A 19,456-nucleotide genomic window follows, 5' to 3' on the forward strand; every position below is an offset into this window, starting at 1 on the left:
CGGTGCTCCACAGAGGGTGTACCCCTCTTCTGTAGCACCATTAACATGCTTGTTTGTAAAAATTAAACCACGATTTGCTCCGACTTCACCCAGTTCCAGCAGCGAGGCTGTCCGTGACAGCCAGCCTGGCCCTGGCAATAAGACTGGGAGAGACAGACAGGGAGCAGCAGGATGCCTCCTCCCGTTCTCACAGTAAGAACACTGCTTGTGTGTTTAACATTTAGGGAGGCAGCAAGGTTTTCTACCTCACTGCTTAGTGTGGTGAGAAGAAACGTGAGACATTCAGGGCACCGTTGCTCCCTTCAGGTGGCAGGAGGCCCTGGGCAGTCCCAGACCATCCTGCAGCCCAGAGCCATCGTTCCAGCTTGAGCAGGCCCTCTATTAACACCCTGGACTGGTAACATACTGTTCTAGACACAGTAAAGGCCACCTTTAGTTTCTATCAGTTTCTCCAGCAGAGGATAGCGCTTGCAACAAAAATGATTAACAAATGGCTCAACAACAGCACATATTTTTAATGTTTATTTAATACATAGTATAAGGTTATGTTGGGAAAATGCAGGTCAAGATAGCACATCCCATTTTATATATAGCATATTTATGCCACTCAGACATACAATAATTCAAAGGCTATTAGGTTTATTAACAAGCAAAGAATATGCAGGTAAAAAAAATATCTAAAGAATAAGTCCTGTATGAGACCATTCCTCCTACCCCAAATAACTCCCTTTGAATCAACTTTTGCATTTGAAACACTACTTATCTTATAAACATCTATTAAAAAAATACATATGTTCAGTGAGGGGGTCCATGTTTCTTTGTCAGCTTTTCTTGTAGCACCCTAGAGATAACCTAGCCATCTTCAGCACTATTCGCAGAAGAAATCAATGTCCTGAAAAAGAGTTAAAAGGAAAGATCTTTTGATATTATGGAAGGATTAACATTCTTTTATCATCCCCCAAAGGTAGATAAGTAGATGCAAACACTGAATACACTGTTATATACTCAAAGTATGTTCTCTATAAATTAACTTCACAGAATTCTGGAGAAAAAAGTCTTTTTTTTCCCTTTCAACTCCTTTTATGTAGTTGGGATGATTTGTTCCTGCCATAAATCTTTAAAGTGAATTAGGCAATACCATGTTGTTTCTTATTTCAAACGATTCCTTTATCTTTTTGTTTTGTATTCCCACATCCATACTTGGATTTATTAAGAGTTGTATGTAACCCCTTATCCTTAACTATTCCTAATCATACATGAAAAGGACACCCTAAACAGACTAAGGCTGTTACACTTCCTCCAGAGAAATCCAACTAAGAAAATAAATGCCTTTTTTTTTTCTTGAAAACTTCCAGCAAGCAATACATTTTCACAGCATATTGCTTTCATCTAGCTTTCTGCTAGCATTTTACATAGCCATGTAAATCTCATCTTGATTCTACTGTAGAGAATTATCACCTCATGGTGCTGAAACTGAGCAACATATACATTAGATCAGCCTATCACATGTACCTGTCCCCTGGAAGCAGAAGACAGGGAGCTGTTTCAGAGCAGATGCTTACTGGTAATAAAAGTACTTTCATCTTAGCTAGCAAATGGCCAATTTTAAGTGATTGAGGGAAGGCAGGCAATCCAACACCACTTTGTAGTACACAGTCTATTGTATTGAGTCTGTTGTATTCAGTGCAATTCAGAAGTAGCAGCACTGGGAAAAACATCTTCCAAGACTTGTCACTTGAAACAACCACCAATAGGCATGGATTACCTAACACTGCAAAAAGGATGCTGATGGAAGTTCACAAGCCCAAGAATTTATTAGGAGGGTCTGTAGCTGATGGCATACATTGACTCTAGCTGTGACAAGTTACTTTTTTGGGGAAGAAAAAAAAAGAGACAGATACATGAGGACCCCCGTGCTAATGTCCTCTTTTGTGCTCCTCTCCACTGCAGCAGGTCCCCCTTCAATCTCCTGGCTTACTCAGTGCTGTTATCAGGCAGGTGCATGCTGATTGATCATTAAGCTTTGGCCATCATCAGGTGCCCCAGTGTAAACGAAACAATACAGTAAAGGAGTAGGAAAAATAGGAGTAGGAAAAATAGTGGCTGGAGAAGATGGTTCTCATACCACTGGTAACCATTTCCTGAGAGAACCCATGGTAGCAACAGCCCTCGGCTTCACAGGTCCAAGACCAGGAAAGCAAGGGAAAATATTGCCAACAGCTTAACGTTGAATTATTGCCGATAGCTCTGTAATTGAACGGTTACAGAGCTGCAAGCACAAAAGACTGGCTACTGACTTGCAAATGGCAGGCTGGTGGCATTACAGGCATATAAGAGCTGTGCAACACTAGCTCTTGTATAAAACAGTAATTTTTAAAGGATACTTCTGGAGCAAGTAGTGTTGCCAGTACAGATTGGTCAAGGTGTGCTATAGAAAGTTTTAAATGTAATTTTGGAGTCAGACCCTTTAAGGTCATGTTTGCAACATACAACTGAGAACAGGGGAACAAGGAAAAGAACTGCTACAACAAGTTTTTGTCACAAAGTTCCTGCACAGCAAGAATGTGAAATAAAGGTGAAATGACTGTGAAGCTCAGTGTCCTTAGTTCTGCAGGAGGGTTGGATGCAGAACTACTTGCCAATTAAAGTTCTGCATTGCAGCCTGGCAACGTCCCATTCTGGACCCTCAGCCAGCCTGCAAGCTAAGACATCACTTTAACCTGCCTGTGCTTCCAATTCAGCTTGCCATTCAGCAGACTGGCTGTCACATTGTTGAGTAAAGAGCTTAGAAACATATTTTAGTCATTCTTTCATGTTCTGTGACTAATTGCTACAATGCTTCTGGGCCAAATTCAGAATACTCTAATATAGTGTCAAGAAAAGCAATCACTTATTTCAAGATTTGCATTTGCTCATATAAAAGTTGTCTGACATTAATAATGCAAATCCTAGCAACTATTAACGTGAAACTAAGTTCTTCATTTCACTTATTTCCTGTGTTAATGAAACCCACCTAATAATCCACAGCTAGGATTAAAGACTCCATACATGATTTCAAGACTGACGCACTAATCATTGTGTTTTGCTGTACACTTCAAAATAGAATGTAACTAAGTATTCAATATTAATGAAGGTAGTTATTGGAAACTTACCATTCAGTTTGTTTTAAGCACAGATGTAGGTTACCAGTAATGTTACTTATAAGTCAGACCACAGCAGCCTTTGAGAAAGGACCCTCCTCTTCCACTCTTCTGTGGAATGTGTTTCAGATCTTCAGTAAAATTGAGAATTGTCTGCTATATGACATACTACTGTACACAATCAGGGAGAACCATTCTTTCAGAAGAGCAGCCTACTTAAAGACATGTTTCCAATGGCTTTGCAATTCAACTTTTTGTTACATGTACTAATAACTTCTGCTATCAGACAGCAAGCATACTCTTCTCATACACATACCGTACTCTGAACACAAAGTTTTAATTCTTTAAGTTGCATCCAACATTTTAACCCAAGTGACACTGCTACTATAAAAACAAGAACTAAAAAATACATCTTTCTGAATGAAGAATGGAAAAGTGAGTTTTCACATGCGGTTGGTTACCAGGGACCTCCTCTCACTGAAGTGGGAGATGTTCAGGAAGGTAAAATTAAAGTTTTCTATGAAAATGGCAATCAATGTGCACAATTAATAGAAAGTGGGCTTGTACACGTTAGTAAAATATGCAGCACAATGTCCAGATTCCAAAAAAGAAAAACATTTGCAACGCATTGCAAGAAGCTTGGGTAACAGGCTGATGTGGCATTGAAGCAGTACCATTCAAATCAATAGGAACTCTAATAGAATCAAGGCCTCAATGCAGCATTTGTGATGTCTACAATATCAGAGCTTATGTTAGGATTTTATTGAGGCTATTTGCCTGTATAAAGGCCCAAAGATTGCATCCCTAAGCATCTGTGACATGCTACAATCAACTGCCACAATTATGATTTGTTTTTACAGCAAATTAGCATTACACAGCCAAGTATAATTATGCAGCCAGCTGGGCTTTTGCAAATTCCTTACCGTTGTAGGAACTGTCTTATTTGCTTCTTGATAGACATGTTGTTCTGAGACTAAACTGCTAGGGAAATAACCAACTGTCCCCATATGGTCTTCATACTGTTCTCCATAAACCTTCAAGCAAGGAGATGCATAATTAGGTACCTTACAACCATCCTCATCTGGTTTAAGCTAGTTTATAATTTAGTCAGAAGCAGTTACTAACAGTGCTTCTTACTCTGGTTTTGGATATCTTAGTTCTCCAATTAACCAGCACATTAAATGAACAATTAACTTCCAGTGTAGGCATGCATTTTTGGAGTAAAGTAATACCACCTATAGGTTATCTGGATTTTTTTTTAAATATATAATATACAAATACAGCTGATATTTATCTTTTCTTTCCTTAAATTTAAGAGTTGTATGAGCAGCTGTGACAGAAGTTTTTCTCCTCAACAGTTTCAGCAAGCACCCACAGAAAGGAACTGTTGAGACACTCCATTAAGGTTCAATGCCTAATTACTGTATAGTTATTGAAGATATTACATTATCAAAAAAAAGAGCCCTCAAGACTCCTCAATCAGTTTCTTAAGTTTGAACACCCACTTTGAAAACTAAGTTGTTACTTCAAAACCCACACTAGCTCAACATTAGCATCCATTTATTGACAAAAGTACACGTTAATCTACTTCTGGTTTGCTCATAGACACAAGAATCTCATCTTACACTTCCAGCCCAGAATTCTCCAGATTCTTTTTCCTTCACTAGTTTTGAGTAAACATAAATCAACTGCCCTTTTTTAATATTAATGAATCTGCAGTCTGGAGCATTATAATCCTCTTCTGCTCTGACAAGGGAAATGGTGTCTAGAAAAAAAAAGATCAAGAATGAGCTGGATGAATTTAAGGACATACTTTTACAAAGAGAAATATAAATATATGATGCCTGTGGATGCACACACGTAAAACTACTTCTACAGGCAAAAGTAGGTTACTCTGAAATTATTGTCTGCCAAGAATTTGTCCTGCTTATTTTTCCATCTCCGGTAAGCAAAGTAACAGCTTAAGAATGTGTATTTCATCAGAATGGGAATCTCAGTCCTCCTCTTAACACTTACCTTTCACTCAAGTGAAAAAGGTCCCCCCAAAATTTTTTTTTGCGGTAAAATGGGATACGATGTTCTCTATCAATCCTCCCACATTGCTTTAAATTGACAAACCAATTTAGAAATGAGCTAAATAAGCAGAGCAGTTTTCTGTCAAACTCCATCCAAGCATCCAATCTCCACAGTTGTTTCTCAGAATATATTCTCTTGTAATTTCAATTAAAGCAGGATTACTTACAGACACAGTCGTCATCAGCACACAGCTTCTTGCTGGCAAGTTTATCCATAAAAATTCCAGTTACAAGGGGATACATTAATCTGAGATACAGAAGTAAGATAACCAAATAAACACGTTGTGTCATTTTTTTCTTTGCTGCAGCACCTCCCAAATGTGGACTGGGTCAAGCAATCTGTTATCTTTTATGGAAGAACCAAACATCTGGACAAACATCCCTGGCCAATGGGAAGGGATGAAGGGGACATTCCACTGCTACAGGAGGAGCTGCAGGCAGGAGGAAAGCCTCAGGTTCCACTTACAAAACAGAATCCCTTCCCAAACCCATTCTGGGTTAGCATTTCAATGAGCAACTGTATTACTTAAACATTCTTAAGCCTTCCTGTAGTCATCCATAAGCTTAATCTTACCTCAAGCAAAAATTGTCTGAGAATGAAAAATTAAGTTGCACTGTGATAAGCAGGAAAGGAAATCACATCCCTTCAAATCCTTAAGCCCTTTATTCTCAGGAACACTCACTGACAAACCGTCTTCCCTGGACCATAAACTCACCACAACAGAAATTTCCTTGTTACAGCCTACAGACAAGCCCTATGAGGACCCTAAAATGTAGATGCAAATATAACCCAGTAATTAGGCTTAGCAAGTCAGCCATTTAAATTGGTGGTCTAAAATTCAAGCATCGCATACTTGTATAGGCAAGATTTATTTTCCATGGGAAGATGCAGAAAAAGAGCAAACTACGCAGGTTGTGCCAGGGTAGTGGCCATCTCACTTCTATTTACGCAGTTGAACTCAGTTGAGATTGCAGATGCAAGACACTAAAATCATACCGTGCCCACAAGCCGGCTTTAAAGGTGCTTGTTATGCCTTAGAGGACATCCAGAATTGATCTAACTTACCAAAATTTCATCGTAACATATACGTAAGGAGAAAGAAAGGAGTATTATAACTAAAATAGACGCACGCACACACACACAGAAAAAACTGAGTTGCTAGACTGTAAGCTGCTCACATCACGGCTGTCATGCTACAAAAAGCTAGTTTGGATCAGTCCTTAGAAGTGACCAAAAGCAAGTGTGTGAATTCCCCAAATGGCACTCCAGTCCATCAGTGCTCTGTGATTCACAAGAAGGCCTGAAGGGCTACCAGCTGTACCATCTTTCAGACAACTGTCATCAAATAAACCCAGTATCTTTTAAAAAATGAGCATCTTGCTATTTCTAACATCACCCTTATATTACAACTGACTTAACATTCTCCTCTAACCTGCCAGCCCATTACTCCTTCCTCCAACCTCCCATACTTTTTTTTTTTTTATTTGCAGACAGCTCCACACAATCCCTTCTAAGTGAATCAAGGTAGAGTGTGGCAGTATGCAATGGAGTCTCACATAAATGAAATAGTGGAAGGCAAGAACAGCATCATTAATACCTACAAAATTGCAATTGAAGAGGAAAAAACCCAAGGTTAATGACAGAACATAATCCCTTTTACTCTTTACAGGTACAAAAAAGAATTTCCCTTGCAAGTGCTCTAAATTTGTGAATTCACTAAAAAGAATGAAAAATGCATATACGGAAATATGACTTTACTCAGGACTGCTGGAAGGGGTATCATCCTTCACTGTCATCTGAAAAAAAGATCAATTTGTTTGTTTTGCAGATCTTGTGCAAAAAAAAGTTTCATATAGCAGTTTCAGATGCAATGGAACAGCACTTGCTCAGAAATTGTGTGGACGTGCCAAAATATGGAGCACTGCAAGGTTTCATAAAAAGCAATCAGGCACAGCACTTTGTCCACAGAACAGTCTTAAGTCAAACCTCAATCTTCTCAGAATAACAGAAAAACACTATTCTGCAGCTAAAACTAAGCCCACACAACACAGGTAGGGACTGCATCAAGCCATGGTAACAGAGGGAAAGCCACAGCCACCAGCATACTCCCTCCTTTTCCAGTTGACCTACTTACTCTGGAAACAAAAAAAGCCTCAATGCTTGCAATGTAGCTGCTATGCTAATTTGAACATTCTTCCTTGTAGTTTCTGGTCTTAACATCAGGTACTCTAATACTTTCCTGAACCACTTGTGAAGGAAGTCATGCTAATTCTGTCCCATTACATTTTTGAAAGGGTAGTTAGAGGGTATTTAGAGGCCTCACAGAGAAAGAATTTAAGAATTGAGGAATGGTGCAACATGACAAGCACAAACACATTACCTTTTCCTCTCAAACGTGGATCTCCAAAGGTCTGATAGAAATGCTTCTAGACATCATCATGCAAAACTCACTGTTCCACCAGAAATATGATAATACTTTAAGTAAATTTCATTATTCTCTTAGCCTAAAATATCTTTCTAGGTCCTCCTTCACCTCAACAAAGCCCTCCAGCTCTTGAAGCAATTTTTTTTCTATGCAAATATTTATAATAGTTATAACTCCCAATACTGCATCTGATTAATTCTCTGCATGTAGTGTATTTCATGTCCAACAAGCCCCTTAACTGTTTTAAACAAATGGAAAAGACCTCAGCAAACCACACACATTAGGACACGCATTTTGAAAAACCCATCTGTCAGACATATCAGCAAAGTCTTTGTAAAGAGTAAGAAAGCTCTTCCTAAACCATTTATTAAAACTGCTGGTAAATAATGGAGGATTGGAAAAACAAGCTTTTATGGGCCCTCTGTACACTTGCTTCTATTACCAGCCATCACTGCAGAGACAAAACCAAAGAAGTTGAACAATGCTATCAAATTCTAATCAATGTCTACCAGTACCTGGAGAAAAAAAAAAAAAACGAGTCTAATGATAATCTGTTGCTTTTCAGTGAGAGTAATTTTGTCTTAAGACAAAGATAATGCCTTAATGTCTTGCCTTAAGACTTAAGATAATGGTACTGAAAACTGAGTGTTGCATTCTGAATATGCTTACATTTAGTATTCCTGCTCATGCTTTTTGCTCTGAAGAGATGGCTATTTTTCCAACATTCTTCCAACATTCACTTTTGAAAAACGAAGGCCACCTTAAAAGTAGTTAAACCGATGTAATTGGCCCTGCAAGCCTAACAGATTCAAGGAAAGACAAATTCAAGGAAAAACAGTGTGAAAACAGCATCAACGGTATTTATTTTATAAAAAACAGTATTTTAGCACAAAATTTTACTATTCAACAGATCCACAGAAGTCCTGCAACTGGCCCAACAGCTGTGGCCATTTTACACAACAGTCTTTATCTTTTCTGCAGAGAACAGCGAACATGCTAGCTGATCAAAGTATCATCATGATAAAAAAATCAATCTGAAGAAGTCCTTTAAAGAGTGTCTGGTTATTTCTTAGCATAAGTGATTTTCATGGCATGAGACGGAGTGATTTTGAATCCTTGGAGAGCGTCTCGAGCAGCTCCTGCTTGACATTCATTTTCAAACTCCACAAATGCAATGTCATGGCGCCCAGGCACTAAACGTACTTCTTTAAATCCAGGAAACCTTTAAAAGAAATTGAAAGAGTCAGATATTATTTCCTGGTTTGATAATTTATATCTCTTCAGTAGCCTTAGACCTTACCATATACATCTACTAGTATAACAATTACTACTAATAAAAGATTCAACTGAAGAATTTTTGTATGTCCAGTCCTCAGAACTATGCCTCAACTAAGGATCATTCTGTGGAAGGAATTCAATCAGTCTTGCACACATGCAGAAGCAACTAAAGTTAGTTTTGAAACTGTTCCTGATATTGTAAAGCCTTTCAGATTGGTCACTAACTCCAACCCAGTGCAGACTGATAGTAGATAACTTACACAATCAAAAGCAACTCAAAAGAAAAAAGAAAATTGCACTTGCTTTCTGCACCAAGACATCAGACCTGACATCTGTAATCTTGGCAGTAACACAGAAAACTGAAATTCTTTCAAACCTCTTATTTCTAAAAATCAACCTGCCAACTTAGAAAGCATAAAGGTAACAGAAGGACTCAAAGGAGAACTCAAAACTTACTGATTGAATAACATGGACAGCATCATCTCGTTTGTTTCCTCAGGCAGGTTATTAAGGAAAAGGATATAGTTCGGTGGGTTATCAGGCACCTGCAACAACAGAACAATGCTCAGCAGATTATCCACAGCTGTCCGCTCCTCTGCAATCTATTTGCATTATTATTTGAACTAAGACTCACACATCCTCAGTTTTTACTCAGAATACTGCTAGTTGGGCTTTAGGATACCTTCACGCAACATGCAGACAAATCTGTTTTTTTAAACTGTCTATCTCACAGTGATAAAAATTTAGAGAGTCTCTTGTTTCCACAAAAAAATCACATTAATGTATTTTCTTAGACATCTTATTTAAACTCGATAGCTCAACAGCTGATGCTGCAGTACTCCACCATAGCAGGTGCCTTACAACTACCTGTAGTGCCATTTTTGACTATTCAGGCCATCCAAGATACATGCAGGGGAGGTGATGAACCCAGGCCCTCCACAGCTCCCTCACTGGTAGAGCAGTTGGAGGTCACCATAAATACTCCGTTCATCTACAGACAACTTAACTACTGAGTTTCTTTGAGCAACTGAAAAACCACACAAAACATTGGTTTTACTATAGTGTTCTACTGAAATATATTGATAAGAAACCCTGTTAGTTTTTAAGCTTCAGAATCTTTAACAGATTTGGTCACAAAAACAAGCATTACCTGCTGATTCTGTGGTGAAGTCCCAGGGGCACTGGCTGAATTTTGTGTTGCTCCCTAGCAAGTAAATACAAAATAGTTTTTAAAAGATATTTGGTTAGAGATATATGAACACACATCACCATGTTCCTATACAACTCAAGCAGTATGTTAAGGCTGGTGTGTTTTGTTTTATGTTTTGATTTATTAAACACTAATCCAATGAACATTTGTTGTTTATGAAATACCTGCTGTAGGGAAACAAAAACACATGCATTTCACTGAACCCCAAAACCAGACAATGAAAGAAAAAAAAACATTTAACTAATGGCGATGTCAGCAGAATCACTACTTCTCCACATCATAAAATTCAGTTTTATAAGACAAGAAGTCGTTCTGAAAATGAAGGCCTACACAGGATACATTTAGTAGGAAGAAGACTGATGTTCCACTGAGGACACTAGTTTAAAAAGGATAGCTTAAAGCTATTACCATTATCAATAGAAGCACTTAATTCTTCCTAAGAGATTTGTATATAACCATTGATTTTGAATAAATTGTGAGAAAACTGAATATTCTACTTGGAAAGAGTTGTTTTCTATAATCGCTCTGATCTCTCCTTAATTGTGTCTTAGCAGGAACAGTAGTGAGGTAACACAATATTCAAACCCTGTGCCTTGGTGCTTTCTACTAAACTTGAGGACATACGTGACTAAACATTATTAGTTTATGCCAGGACAACCCTTAGTGGAGATATATTCCAAGCCAACTCCTTCCCATCTAATTGTAAATGGGTAATCTTATTCCTTTTTACCCATTTGCCATTCTACAGTGTCTGTAGTGCAAATAAGCATTTAAACATTGAAGGGAAAAGCTGGTTGGGCATTTGAAGCTAACATTAAAGCCATCTCTCTTGTTAGTTGTTTTTAAAAATAAAAAATACGTTAGTTTCTACTTTGGTTTACTGTACTTTTGCCCTATATCTTTTTCATCTGAGAATAGGAATGAGAAAAAAATTATAAAAAAGCAGTAAGGACTATGTAATCACTCTCGCTCCTGTGGCTTCTAGTGAGTGATAGAGAGCAGTAGGTATCAACAGACAACAATTCAAAGAACTGGGAAATACTGAAAGACAATAATTAGCCTTCAGAAGAAAAACCTAAATAGCTTGCCCCCCCTCTTGTTTTTTAAAACAAAAACAGCCTACCTGGATAACCTTTTTATTTGCTGCATTTGTTGACTGCTCCAGAGATTTGGCCTTCTTCTTTTCCTTCCTTTTTTCCTTATCAGCAAAAGTACCACGCATTTTAGAGATGATATCAGAGTCTGTTTTTGCATACTGAATACGCTTTTTAAAAGAAAAAAAAATACATTTTGTTGTTTATTATACTGAAAATATTGTAGCAACTTTGTTGACTGTGTTCTACTTGCACTACTGACACAGTATTTTTGTAGAAACTTGTATTAAAAATACTGTTATAAGTTGTATACAGAGTATGTAATCCTCATAATTAATTCTGATCACACCTAAAGAACTTCTTAAGAACTCAGATGGACCACTCATGAGAAGAAATTACTAATTTTACCTCACTCATTGGAATCGGAACTCTAATCAGCTAATAGCACCTTTTTAATGTCTATCAGGGTAACAGCTGTACAAAGCTATATAACATCAGTTAACCAAACTGCCACAAGATGCTATTTAAAAAACGGAGGGGTTTAAAGCATTTGGGGACAGGAAGGGGGGTGTTAGGCATTAAGACTCAACAGTAGTTTCTCAGATCTCTGCAGAAAAAATGAGTTCAGTAAAACTCAAATAAAAAAAGAGAAGTACTTGCCTTAATTCAACCTGAATTGCATAAATTGCGTCAGCACCACAACTGCATTATTTTTCTGACAGAGGCATCCCAACGCCCAAATTCAGGGAGGTAAATGGATTCAGTTAGAAATTTACAGCTGGCGTAACATTATATATGTAAATGTGTACACACACGTGTGCACACATTTACAGTCTTATCACTTATTGGAGACTACCTCAATACAGAATTACACAAGTCAAAGATTTTTTTATGCTTTTGTATGTTGCTAGATGTAGTATGTGTGCTGCAGTCAGTATTTAAAGAGGAAAGTATACCTAAAAAACTAATAAATAAATTGAGGCTTCATAAGCTATTTCCTATTAAGGTTTACAGAGCACAAAGCTCTTTAATGGCAAATGACAGAACTAAGCTTGCACAATTCCTCGTTAAGGATTTTGTTAGATAATCTGAAAGTGTTAATGAAACAAGCTTGCAGCTCAGCAACACAACAGTCTGTGCAATCTTTAACACTCAAAGCCATGAGCTGAAAGCCAGTATTAATACATCCATCTATCACTGAAGTCAAGCGGGCCATTTGCATGTATCATGCCTCAAATACAGTTGCAGAATTAGGAGATGCGTAGTTATCCAAGCAGGCAACAACAAAAACGTGTCAACTGTTGTGCCATTCTGCCTGTAATCAAGTACATTATTAAATCAGCTTTTCTTGAGCAGTAGTGCATTTGCATCACTGAAGCGGTACCGAAATTCGGTCATTTGGCTTGCTAATTTGATGTATGCACAAGCAAAACTATTCAACAATTTCAAAAAGAGATATTACTGACCACACCTGCCAATTTCTGGAAAGTAAAACTGTAGAGATCTTCACCCTACCCCCTGTTGCCTCAAAATGGAAGCATCATAGTCTAACTATGAACAACTAAAGTAAGCAATAATTATTGTATCAACAGAAAGCACCTAACTTCAAGAACATTACTACAGGAATTTTATCTGTTCAACAGAAGACATGATGTGTAAGCTGGAAGCATTTCAGATCTTGAAAACTTCAACCTACCATAAAAAAACATAAAGCCATCATTTAAGACACCTAAATGCTAAGTTCAGCCTCACTGTACTTTAACTACTGTCTCTCCAGTCTCTCCTCAAGCTTGCATAAATATATCTATTAATCGAGAGAGGACATCACTGAATAACAGCATAATTACATGCAACAGCTAATTCTTAAGGTGCAAATACCCAAACATTGCATCATATCACGATACATTTTCTTTATATAAAAAAACAAAATAACTTACCATTGGTTTCCCATAAAATGGAAAGCCTTGTAGTTGTCTCAGAGCATTGGTAGATGATCCAAGTTCTTTAAATATAACAAAAGCCTGTCCTCTCATCTTCATAGTCTTCAAAGCCACAATGTCAACCACATGACCAAACTGTGAGAATAATGCATACAAGGACCTCTTCAGCTCTGTTGGCATGTTAAAAAAAAATATAACCAGTTACATATAAATGTCTGCTTCTAGAGAGTTTGCTGTCCTTTAGGGTCATTTCTGCCACATTGATCCCCCAGTAATAAGTTATATGAGCTTAGTCAGAACTGCTGAATGAGTGCAAGTTGATTTGCCCGGTTTTTACAAGTTGGCATATAATGCCTGGTTTCACATCACAAGCATTCAGCTAGCAAAGAAACTGTACCTCCATGCATTTTAACTTTCTTAGAAAGTAAAAATTACAGGAGGGTACAAATGCACATTCTTGTGTATACATATATATACACACATATATATACACGAACGCACTCGAGTATGATATATTACAGCCATCAAAGACCAATTAGCAAATCAATACCGTCACATGGAACAATAAAGAGGTAAGACTTAAGAATACTGCAAAGAGCTAATCAAAGGCTAAATAAATTTGGACACTTAGTTTCTAACTGTTTAATCAATTCTTTCAAGCACATCAAATATTTTTCATATTCTATATATGAATACATTTTCGTATGATCACACTGTAACTTGCAGTTGCCACGGATTTATTTTTACTATTTAAAGTCACCTGACATGTCAAATTAAACTTTAATCTTCTCCAATTAAGCTAAATATATCCTCTGTATTGCATAATTATTCTAACTGACAAGTCTTACACTTGAAACATTTCAGCTACATAAGAGCACTGCCTCTTGGTTATTGCTGTTGAGACCTGATAATGCCAGCCCAATATCACTTTTTCTAGCTGCTCTTGACCATCCACAGCTCTATCTATATAAAAAAAAATCAAAATCAACAGGAAGCCAATTAAAGCAACTTATGAAGTATGATACCTTCCAAAAGCAACAGATTCATAGTAAAATACAAGAATACAGCTTGCTTTATCAGCATTTTTTGTTTTCTTATCAAAATTTTTATCTTTAAATAACTTTAAAAATGTACTTAAAAATGGGATTTGCAGGCTTTATTGGTAATTTGAAATACTGTATTTAAAAATTCTAACCAAACAATTTAATAATGGACACTTACTAGGTTATAGGGCACTTAAAATGCTACAAATAAATCCCTAACATTTACTTTATTCAACAGAACCATCTTGACACATCACTTTATTAGCAAAGCTGTTTCCACTTCCAGACCATTCTCTGCAGCACCCAGAAGAAGCATTTGAGCAGTGCACGATCCAGCCACTCAATCCAAACAACTACAATTAAATTACCTTTGTCACTTGAGATTATGAGCTAAGCATGAGTATTAAGAAATGAATGGTTCTATACAATGAATATAGAGTTAGATAAAAGCATGGGATTCTTCATTTGGTTTTTAAAGCACACTGAGGAGCTGAGATTCGTTCACAGGAAGCTGGAGTAGCTGTGAGGCAGTGTCTGCAATGCATGGATGCGCAACAGGTTAGTTGTGGCACCGATGCTGACAGGCGAGGCCCACCAGAAGCATGTCAGGACGCCCATCAGGGTCCCGGGGGCTCAGCCCCACCGCCGCAGGCAGCCCCTGGCAGCCCGGCCTGACCTTTACCATGCACCTTCCCACCGCAGCGCTCCCCGAGCAGCGGTACCTTCTTTCTTGATCTTATCGTTTATGTTGTTGATGTAAATGGTGTGGTTCGGCCTGATGTCCATCCTCCGCAGCGCGCCTACAACAGAGCGCACGCACAGCCGTTACCGGCCGCAGCCCTTACAACCGTTACCAGCCGGCCCCGCCCCGCTGCCCCCCGCCACCTCCACCGCGAGGGCGCCGCGCAAGTCCCACAGGGCAGCGGCAGCGGCAGCCGCAGCCCCAGCCCCAGGCGGCTCCCGCAGCCCCCGCTACCGCCCCGGCCCCCCAGCACGGTACGCACCGGCCACACCCGGCCCCTCACCGCCTCGCTCCGAAATGGCCGCCGCCGCCGCGCGCAGGCGGGGCAGCCGCTCCCGGAGCGATCGATGCTCCGAGCGGCCCATGCGCGGGGCGGGGAGAGGCGGCCGCTGGCCTGTCAGGCGGGTTGCGGGGCGCCGCCGCCATGTTGGCGCCCGTCAGAGCCAGCGATGGCGGGGGGGGCGGAGCTCTGTGGGCTGCTTCAGCGTGGGGTGAAGCTGACAGAAATTAGGGCTTCCTCAGTCAGCTTCTCCCTTTATTGTGTTCTGATTGAGTAATAAATAAACCTAACTGTGATTTTCGTGTCTTCTCACTTAGGTGATGGGGCAGCTGTGGAGAACAAAGAGAAACAACACCTAAAAACACCTCTTAACAAGCATCCATTAGCTAACAGTTGTTTTTAGATTGCCTTTTCAATATCCAAACTAACAGAACGTTTCATTTCTTGAAAGTACTTTTTAAAATCCCTGCGGTAGTGGAGCCTGGGGATAAATAAACAGAGAACAGATTGAGGTTGCAGCCTTTGAATTTTTGGAATAATTTTGCAGGCTGCATACCTTCGTTTCTATGAATGAACAATGATGCAGTCTATTCCAGAAACAACTTCAAGTCGTGAAAGTTTAACCTGGTTGCATATCAAAAAGTTACCGGGGAAAGTTATAATCCATAAGAGACTTTGGGTTCAAATTAAACTATATTTGGACAGGTCCACATTGAAACTCATTTCTTTGTAAAAAGACAGGGCTATTAGGGAGCTGTTGTTTCAGTTGCTTGTCAGGAAAAGTGAACACATGAGTTCCAGATTCTAGAGTTTTCCTGATTACAAAGAAAATCTGGTGTTGAGGAAGCTTATAGAGAACAACGTGGATTAAATTGAGTTAATAGCAAGAAAAAAGAAAAAAAAGAAAAAAACAGCACTTGATTGAGAGGTTTACTGGTGGAAGAGAACAGCATTGTCTTCAGTTGCATTGCATGGTATGGGAAATGGTGCCAATAGAAAGCTATGTGCAATATATACACATCACAAATTAAAATGATGATAGCAGTTCAAAGCACGCTTTATGGTCCATTTGAGGGTCCTTCTCTTTTTTTTTTTTATTGTCTTATAAGTATTTAACAAAAAATATCTTTGGAGTCCAAGCATGAACAATTTATTAAAAAAAACCTAACCTTTTCAGAGATGCTATGTGCTATTTTATGTGTTGATCAGCAATACAATCCACATAACTCATAATTTAGTAACAAAGTTCAAAACTACTTATTTGTTATTGAATCAATGTAGCTAAGGGAATTTGATTTTCTCCTGGAATCAAAAACATTGACATATTATAAATGACTTTAAAGTCTTTAAACTGTTCATAAAGAAACTAAAGAAAACAAACACACAAAAAACCTCAACCTGACACAGAGTAAGGAAGAATTCACGACTTCTATAATTCTTGCAGTGCAGTGTGCCACACTCATACATGCTCAGAGTCACTTTAAGCACTGCTGATTTATTCTTGCACAATGCGAATGCAATAAAGCAGAAAGCTGTGCCTTTCCTTTCCTGCTCTTCAGGTGGGATTTCAGCCTGACTGCTGGTTCAATAGAAGCAACATTCATTTCTCAGGTTGGCTCCCCCACCCCTCCCCAAGATTTATTTGGATTACTTTTGTTTTCTTAATCTCCAGGGAGGTACAATACTCTTGTATTCACTACCACAGTTATTTGTTTAAAAGTCTCTGAAAGCTTGGAATATTGTAAAAATTATTCCAAGTTTCTTAGCAAGAATGCCCATAGCAACTTAGTAAGGAGTTATAATACATCACCAGTATAATGTGCTGGAAACATACTTCCAACTCCAACAGGTAGCCGCTTTCCAGAGACTGTCAAGCGGTGCTGGAGAAGCAAAGCAGAGAAGACAGGGTTCTTGAAAAATCTTAGTATAGTAGCCACAGCTCTTCCCTCTTCCTGCCCTTTGCTCAAGGTCAATGAAACCTAGCATTTCTTTATTATTGCTGTTGTTTGTTATGACACCTGTAATAAAAATCCTTTTTTTCTTCTTTTTCTAAAAACAGTTCCTCCAAAATAAAGTACAACAATAACTAAGAGCTGTGAACAGTGGAAATTTCACTCCTGGTTTTAAAGCGTCGTGCAGTCCTCACAACTTTGATGGGGTCCACATACACAAAATGATGCTTCAAACTTGTCACGGTAGTTATCTTGCTTCATTAAGATTGTAGAATCATTAAAATAGTTACTCAAATTTATGAGTATAGGAATATTTTTGTCTCAACGTGGAGGGAAAAAAATAATCACATGCTACAAAGCATGCATGTGAATGCTTTGTGATGTGGCTGGATTTGTCTTTAGTATTTTGGTTCCACCCTTTGACTGATCTGTTCTGCTGTGTCAGGTATGATAATATAGCACATTGCTAAACATTGGAAAATGGACAGACACAATGGACAGAGTGTCAGGAAATATGGAAATTCCCGAGCAAGTACCAATGTACGTTAGTGGTGTGAGCATCTGCAGAGTCAATGAAATTCATTTCTGCGTGAAAACTCACATCTAAGGCATAAAAGGTTTTTTGAAGGTTGAGCAACTTTCAGATCTATATTCAATTGGAAGGTGCAAAATAGAAGGTATTGTGTCCTGTAAATCAGTGGCTGCTGTGCCGTTACGCTGACTGCCATCCACTAGTGTAAATTGCCAGAGGGAGCTGAGGAGGCTGCAGTGATTTACAGATAGTTGTTCAAAGGCTCAGGATACATGATCTCTAAACTAACAAAGCAAAGGGAATGGACAACATGATGGCAGAAGAAATTTAGTATTGACAAGCGTGTGGCAAGGCACTTGGAAAAGAATCATTTGAACTACACAGTGAAGTTCTGAATTAACTGTAACCACTCAGGAAGAAGACCTAGATGACCCTGTCTGGAGGACAATAAAACACCCAGAGGTAGGAAAAGAATCAAACAAAAAACAGCACACAAAAGGAAAAATAATGTACTGCAGTTCCCTTAATAAGGCTGCTTCATAATCACTGAAAAGATGCTTGAAGTTACTCCTGCTTGATCTAAAACAAAACCCCATATGTTCCTCTGACGTTTACTATTAGCAATTTATATTTCTAACTATTAAATACACTGCCTGATAAGCCTTTCACTTACTGTGTGACTTAGTCAAGGAAGCTTCATCAACCAAGAGCAGAGTACACCATCACAACCAATTATTACTATTGCTTCAGAGGAAGAGTGCTCTATCTTGATTATAATATGTAAATCTCTGCTTCTTCTCGTGACAGCATCACATTTCCACCTTACCAAGCCCACAGGAAAAAAACAAACAAACAAAAAAACAATTTCTTTATAATATATTCTATTTTATGACAATAGAAAGCAGTTGCATTGCTTTAGAAGAAGCAACTAATTATCGTGGTTAAATGAGCCAGAATTAAATTTTAGATTCTTACCATTCATAGCTAGTTATAACCAGCATAAGCTGTGAAAGGATTACATTTCACCTTTGTGTTTTATTAACCATACTGAAAAAAAAAATAAAAAAATCAATTGAACTTAGAGGGGGACTCAACAGGTCACAGAACAAACTTCTTTAACAAAGCCCCCATGCAACCTCACTAATGAATTAATTGCTCTGTTCCCCATCTCAGCTTGGTTTCTTCAATTTAGTGGTCAACAGATGACAGCAATTATCATTGCTATATTAATACCTAAAAGTTTCAGTTAACATCAGGGCTGTTGGAAGCCAGCAACAGCTGCCTCCTTCAGTTCCTCCCTCCCACCCACCCAAAGTAAAATAAAAAACAGAAAGAAAGGGTCCATATCCTAGAGAACTTACCAAACCCTTAGTAGACTGTTTAGTTTCTTCTGTGGTCATACGCTTTCTAGACTGATCTTTCCTTTATCAGACAACCTTTTCCCCCTTTTCAGACCAGTTGTTGTTCCTGACAAGTATAGGGCTTTGTATCTCTTAGATTACATCTTTTAGACTACTTCAATTCCCATAAGAAAAATAAATAAATCAGAAATTGCAAGTATATTAAACACCACCCTTGGAAGAACAGAGAATTCCTCGCATTTACTCTATTTAATGTTATGGCAATTCCCAATTCACTGGGGCATGCTAATATACTGAAAAACATGAAACATGGGTGGTGTTTTTAATTTCATGCAGATGGCTCCAAATTAGGGTGCTTGGGTTTCCCTTTTATTGGTAGTGAT

The 19,456-nt window shown here is 38.4% G+C and overlaps 2 protein-coding genes across 4 annotated transcripts; both read right to left on the bottom strand.

Moving 5' to 3' along the window:
• Positions 1–537: 537 nt before the first annotated feature.
• On the bottom strand, positions 538–5,531 carry OTOR (otoraplin). The gene is made up of 4 exons (XM_035553045.2): positions 5,383–5,531; positions 4,766–4,905; positions 4,064–4,174; positions 538–892 (listed from the first exon to the last, which is right to left on the bottom strand). The coding sequence occupies exons 1-4, from the start codon at positions 5,504–5,506 to the stop codon at positions 869–871; spliced, it is 399 nt and encodes a 132-aa protein (XP_035408938.1). The 5' UTR covers positions 5,507–5,531; the 3' UTR covers positions 538–868.
• Positions 5,532–8,481: 2,950 nt separating this feature from the next.
• Positions 8,482–15,347, bottom strand: SNRPB2 (small nuclear ribonucleoprotein polypeptide B2). Of its 3 annotated transcripts, none has more exons than XM_035553028.2 (7): positions 15,211–15,347; positions 14,896–15,006; positions 13,161–13,333; positions 11,253–11,393; positions 10,070–10,123; positions 9,376–9,464; positions 8,482–8,863 (listed from the first exon to the last, which is right to left on the bottom strand). In XM_035553028.2, exons 1-7 carry the CDS (start codon positions 15,311–15,313, stop codon positions 8,704–8,706), a joined length of 831 nt encoding a protein of 276 aa, XP_035408921.2. In that variant the 5' UTR covers positions 15,314–15,347; the 3' UTR covers positions 8,482–8,703. The 3 variants fall into 3 exon arrangements, with proteins under 3 accessions (XP_035408921.2, XP_035408922.2, XP_035408923.1); XM_035553029.2 differs by having other exon boundaries at positions 14,929–15,006; positions 15,211–15,346; XM_035553030.2 differs by having other exon boundaries at positions 14,929–15,006; positions 15,232–15,261.
• Positions 15,348–19,456: the final 4,109 nt, after the last annotated feature.

Source organism: Cygnus atratus, chromosome 3 (assembly GCF_013377495.2).
Source record: "Cygnus atratus isolate AKBS03 ecotype Queensland, Australia chromosome 3, CAtr_DNAZoo_HiC_assembly, whole genome shotgun sequence".
Classification (NCBI taxonomy): Eukaryota; Metazoa; Chordata; class Aves; order Anseriformes; family Anatidae; genus Cygnus; species Cygnus atratus.

What these genes read in the sequence shown, in the direction of transcription:
- OTOR (XM_035553045.2), bottom strand. Translation starts at nt 5,506, where the DNA reads ATGACACAACGTGTTTATTTGGTTATCTTACTTCTGTATCTCAGATTA. An exon ending in GAGAATTCTGGGCTGGAAGT is followed by an intron (nt 4,175 to 4,765) that starts GTAAGATGAGAT and finishes CCTTGCTTGAAG; the next exon opens with GTTTATGGAGAACAGTATGA. An exon ending in ATAAGACAGTTCCTACAACG is followed by an intron (nt 893 to 4,063) that starts GTAAGGAATTTG and finishes ACTCTTTTTCAG; the next exon opens with GACATTGATTTCTTCTGCGA.
- SNRPB2 (XM_035553028.2), bottom strand. Translation starts at nt 15,313, where the DNA reads ATGGGCCGCTCGGAGCATCGATCGCTCCGGGAGCGGCTGCCCCGCCTG. An exon ending in TGAGGGGCCGGGTGTGGCCG is followed by an intron (nt 15,007 to 15,210) that starts GTGCGTACCGTG and finishes GCTCTGTTGTAG; the next exon opens with GCGCGCTGCGGAGGATGGAC. An exon ending in CTGTCCATGTTATTCAATCA is followed by an intron (nt 8,864 to 9,375) that starts GTAAGTTTTGAG and finishes TTTCTTTTAAAG; the next exon opens with GTTTCCTGGATTTAAAGAAG.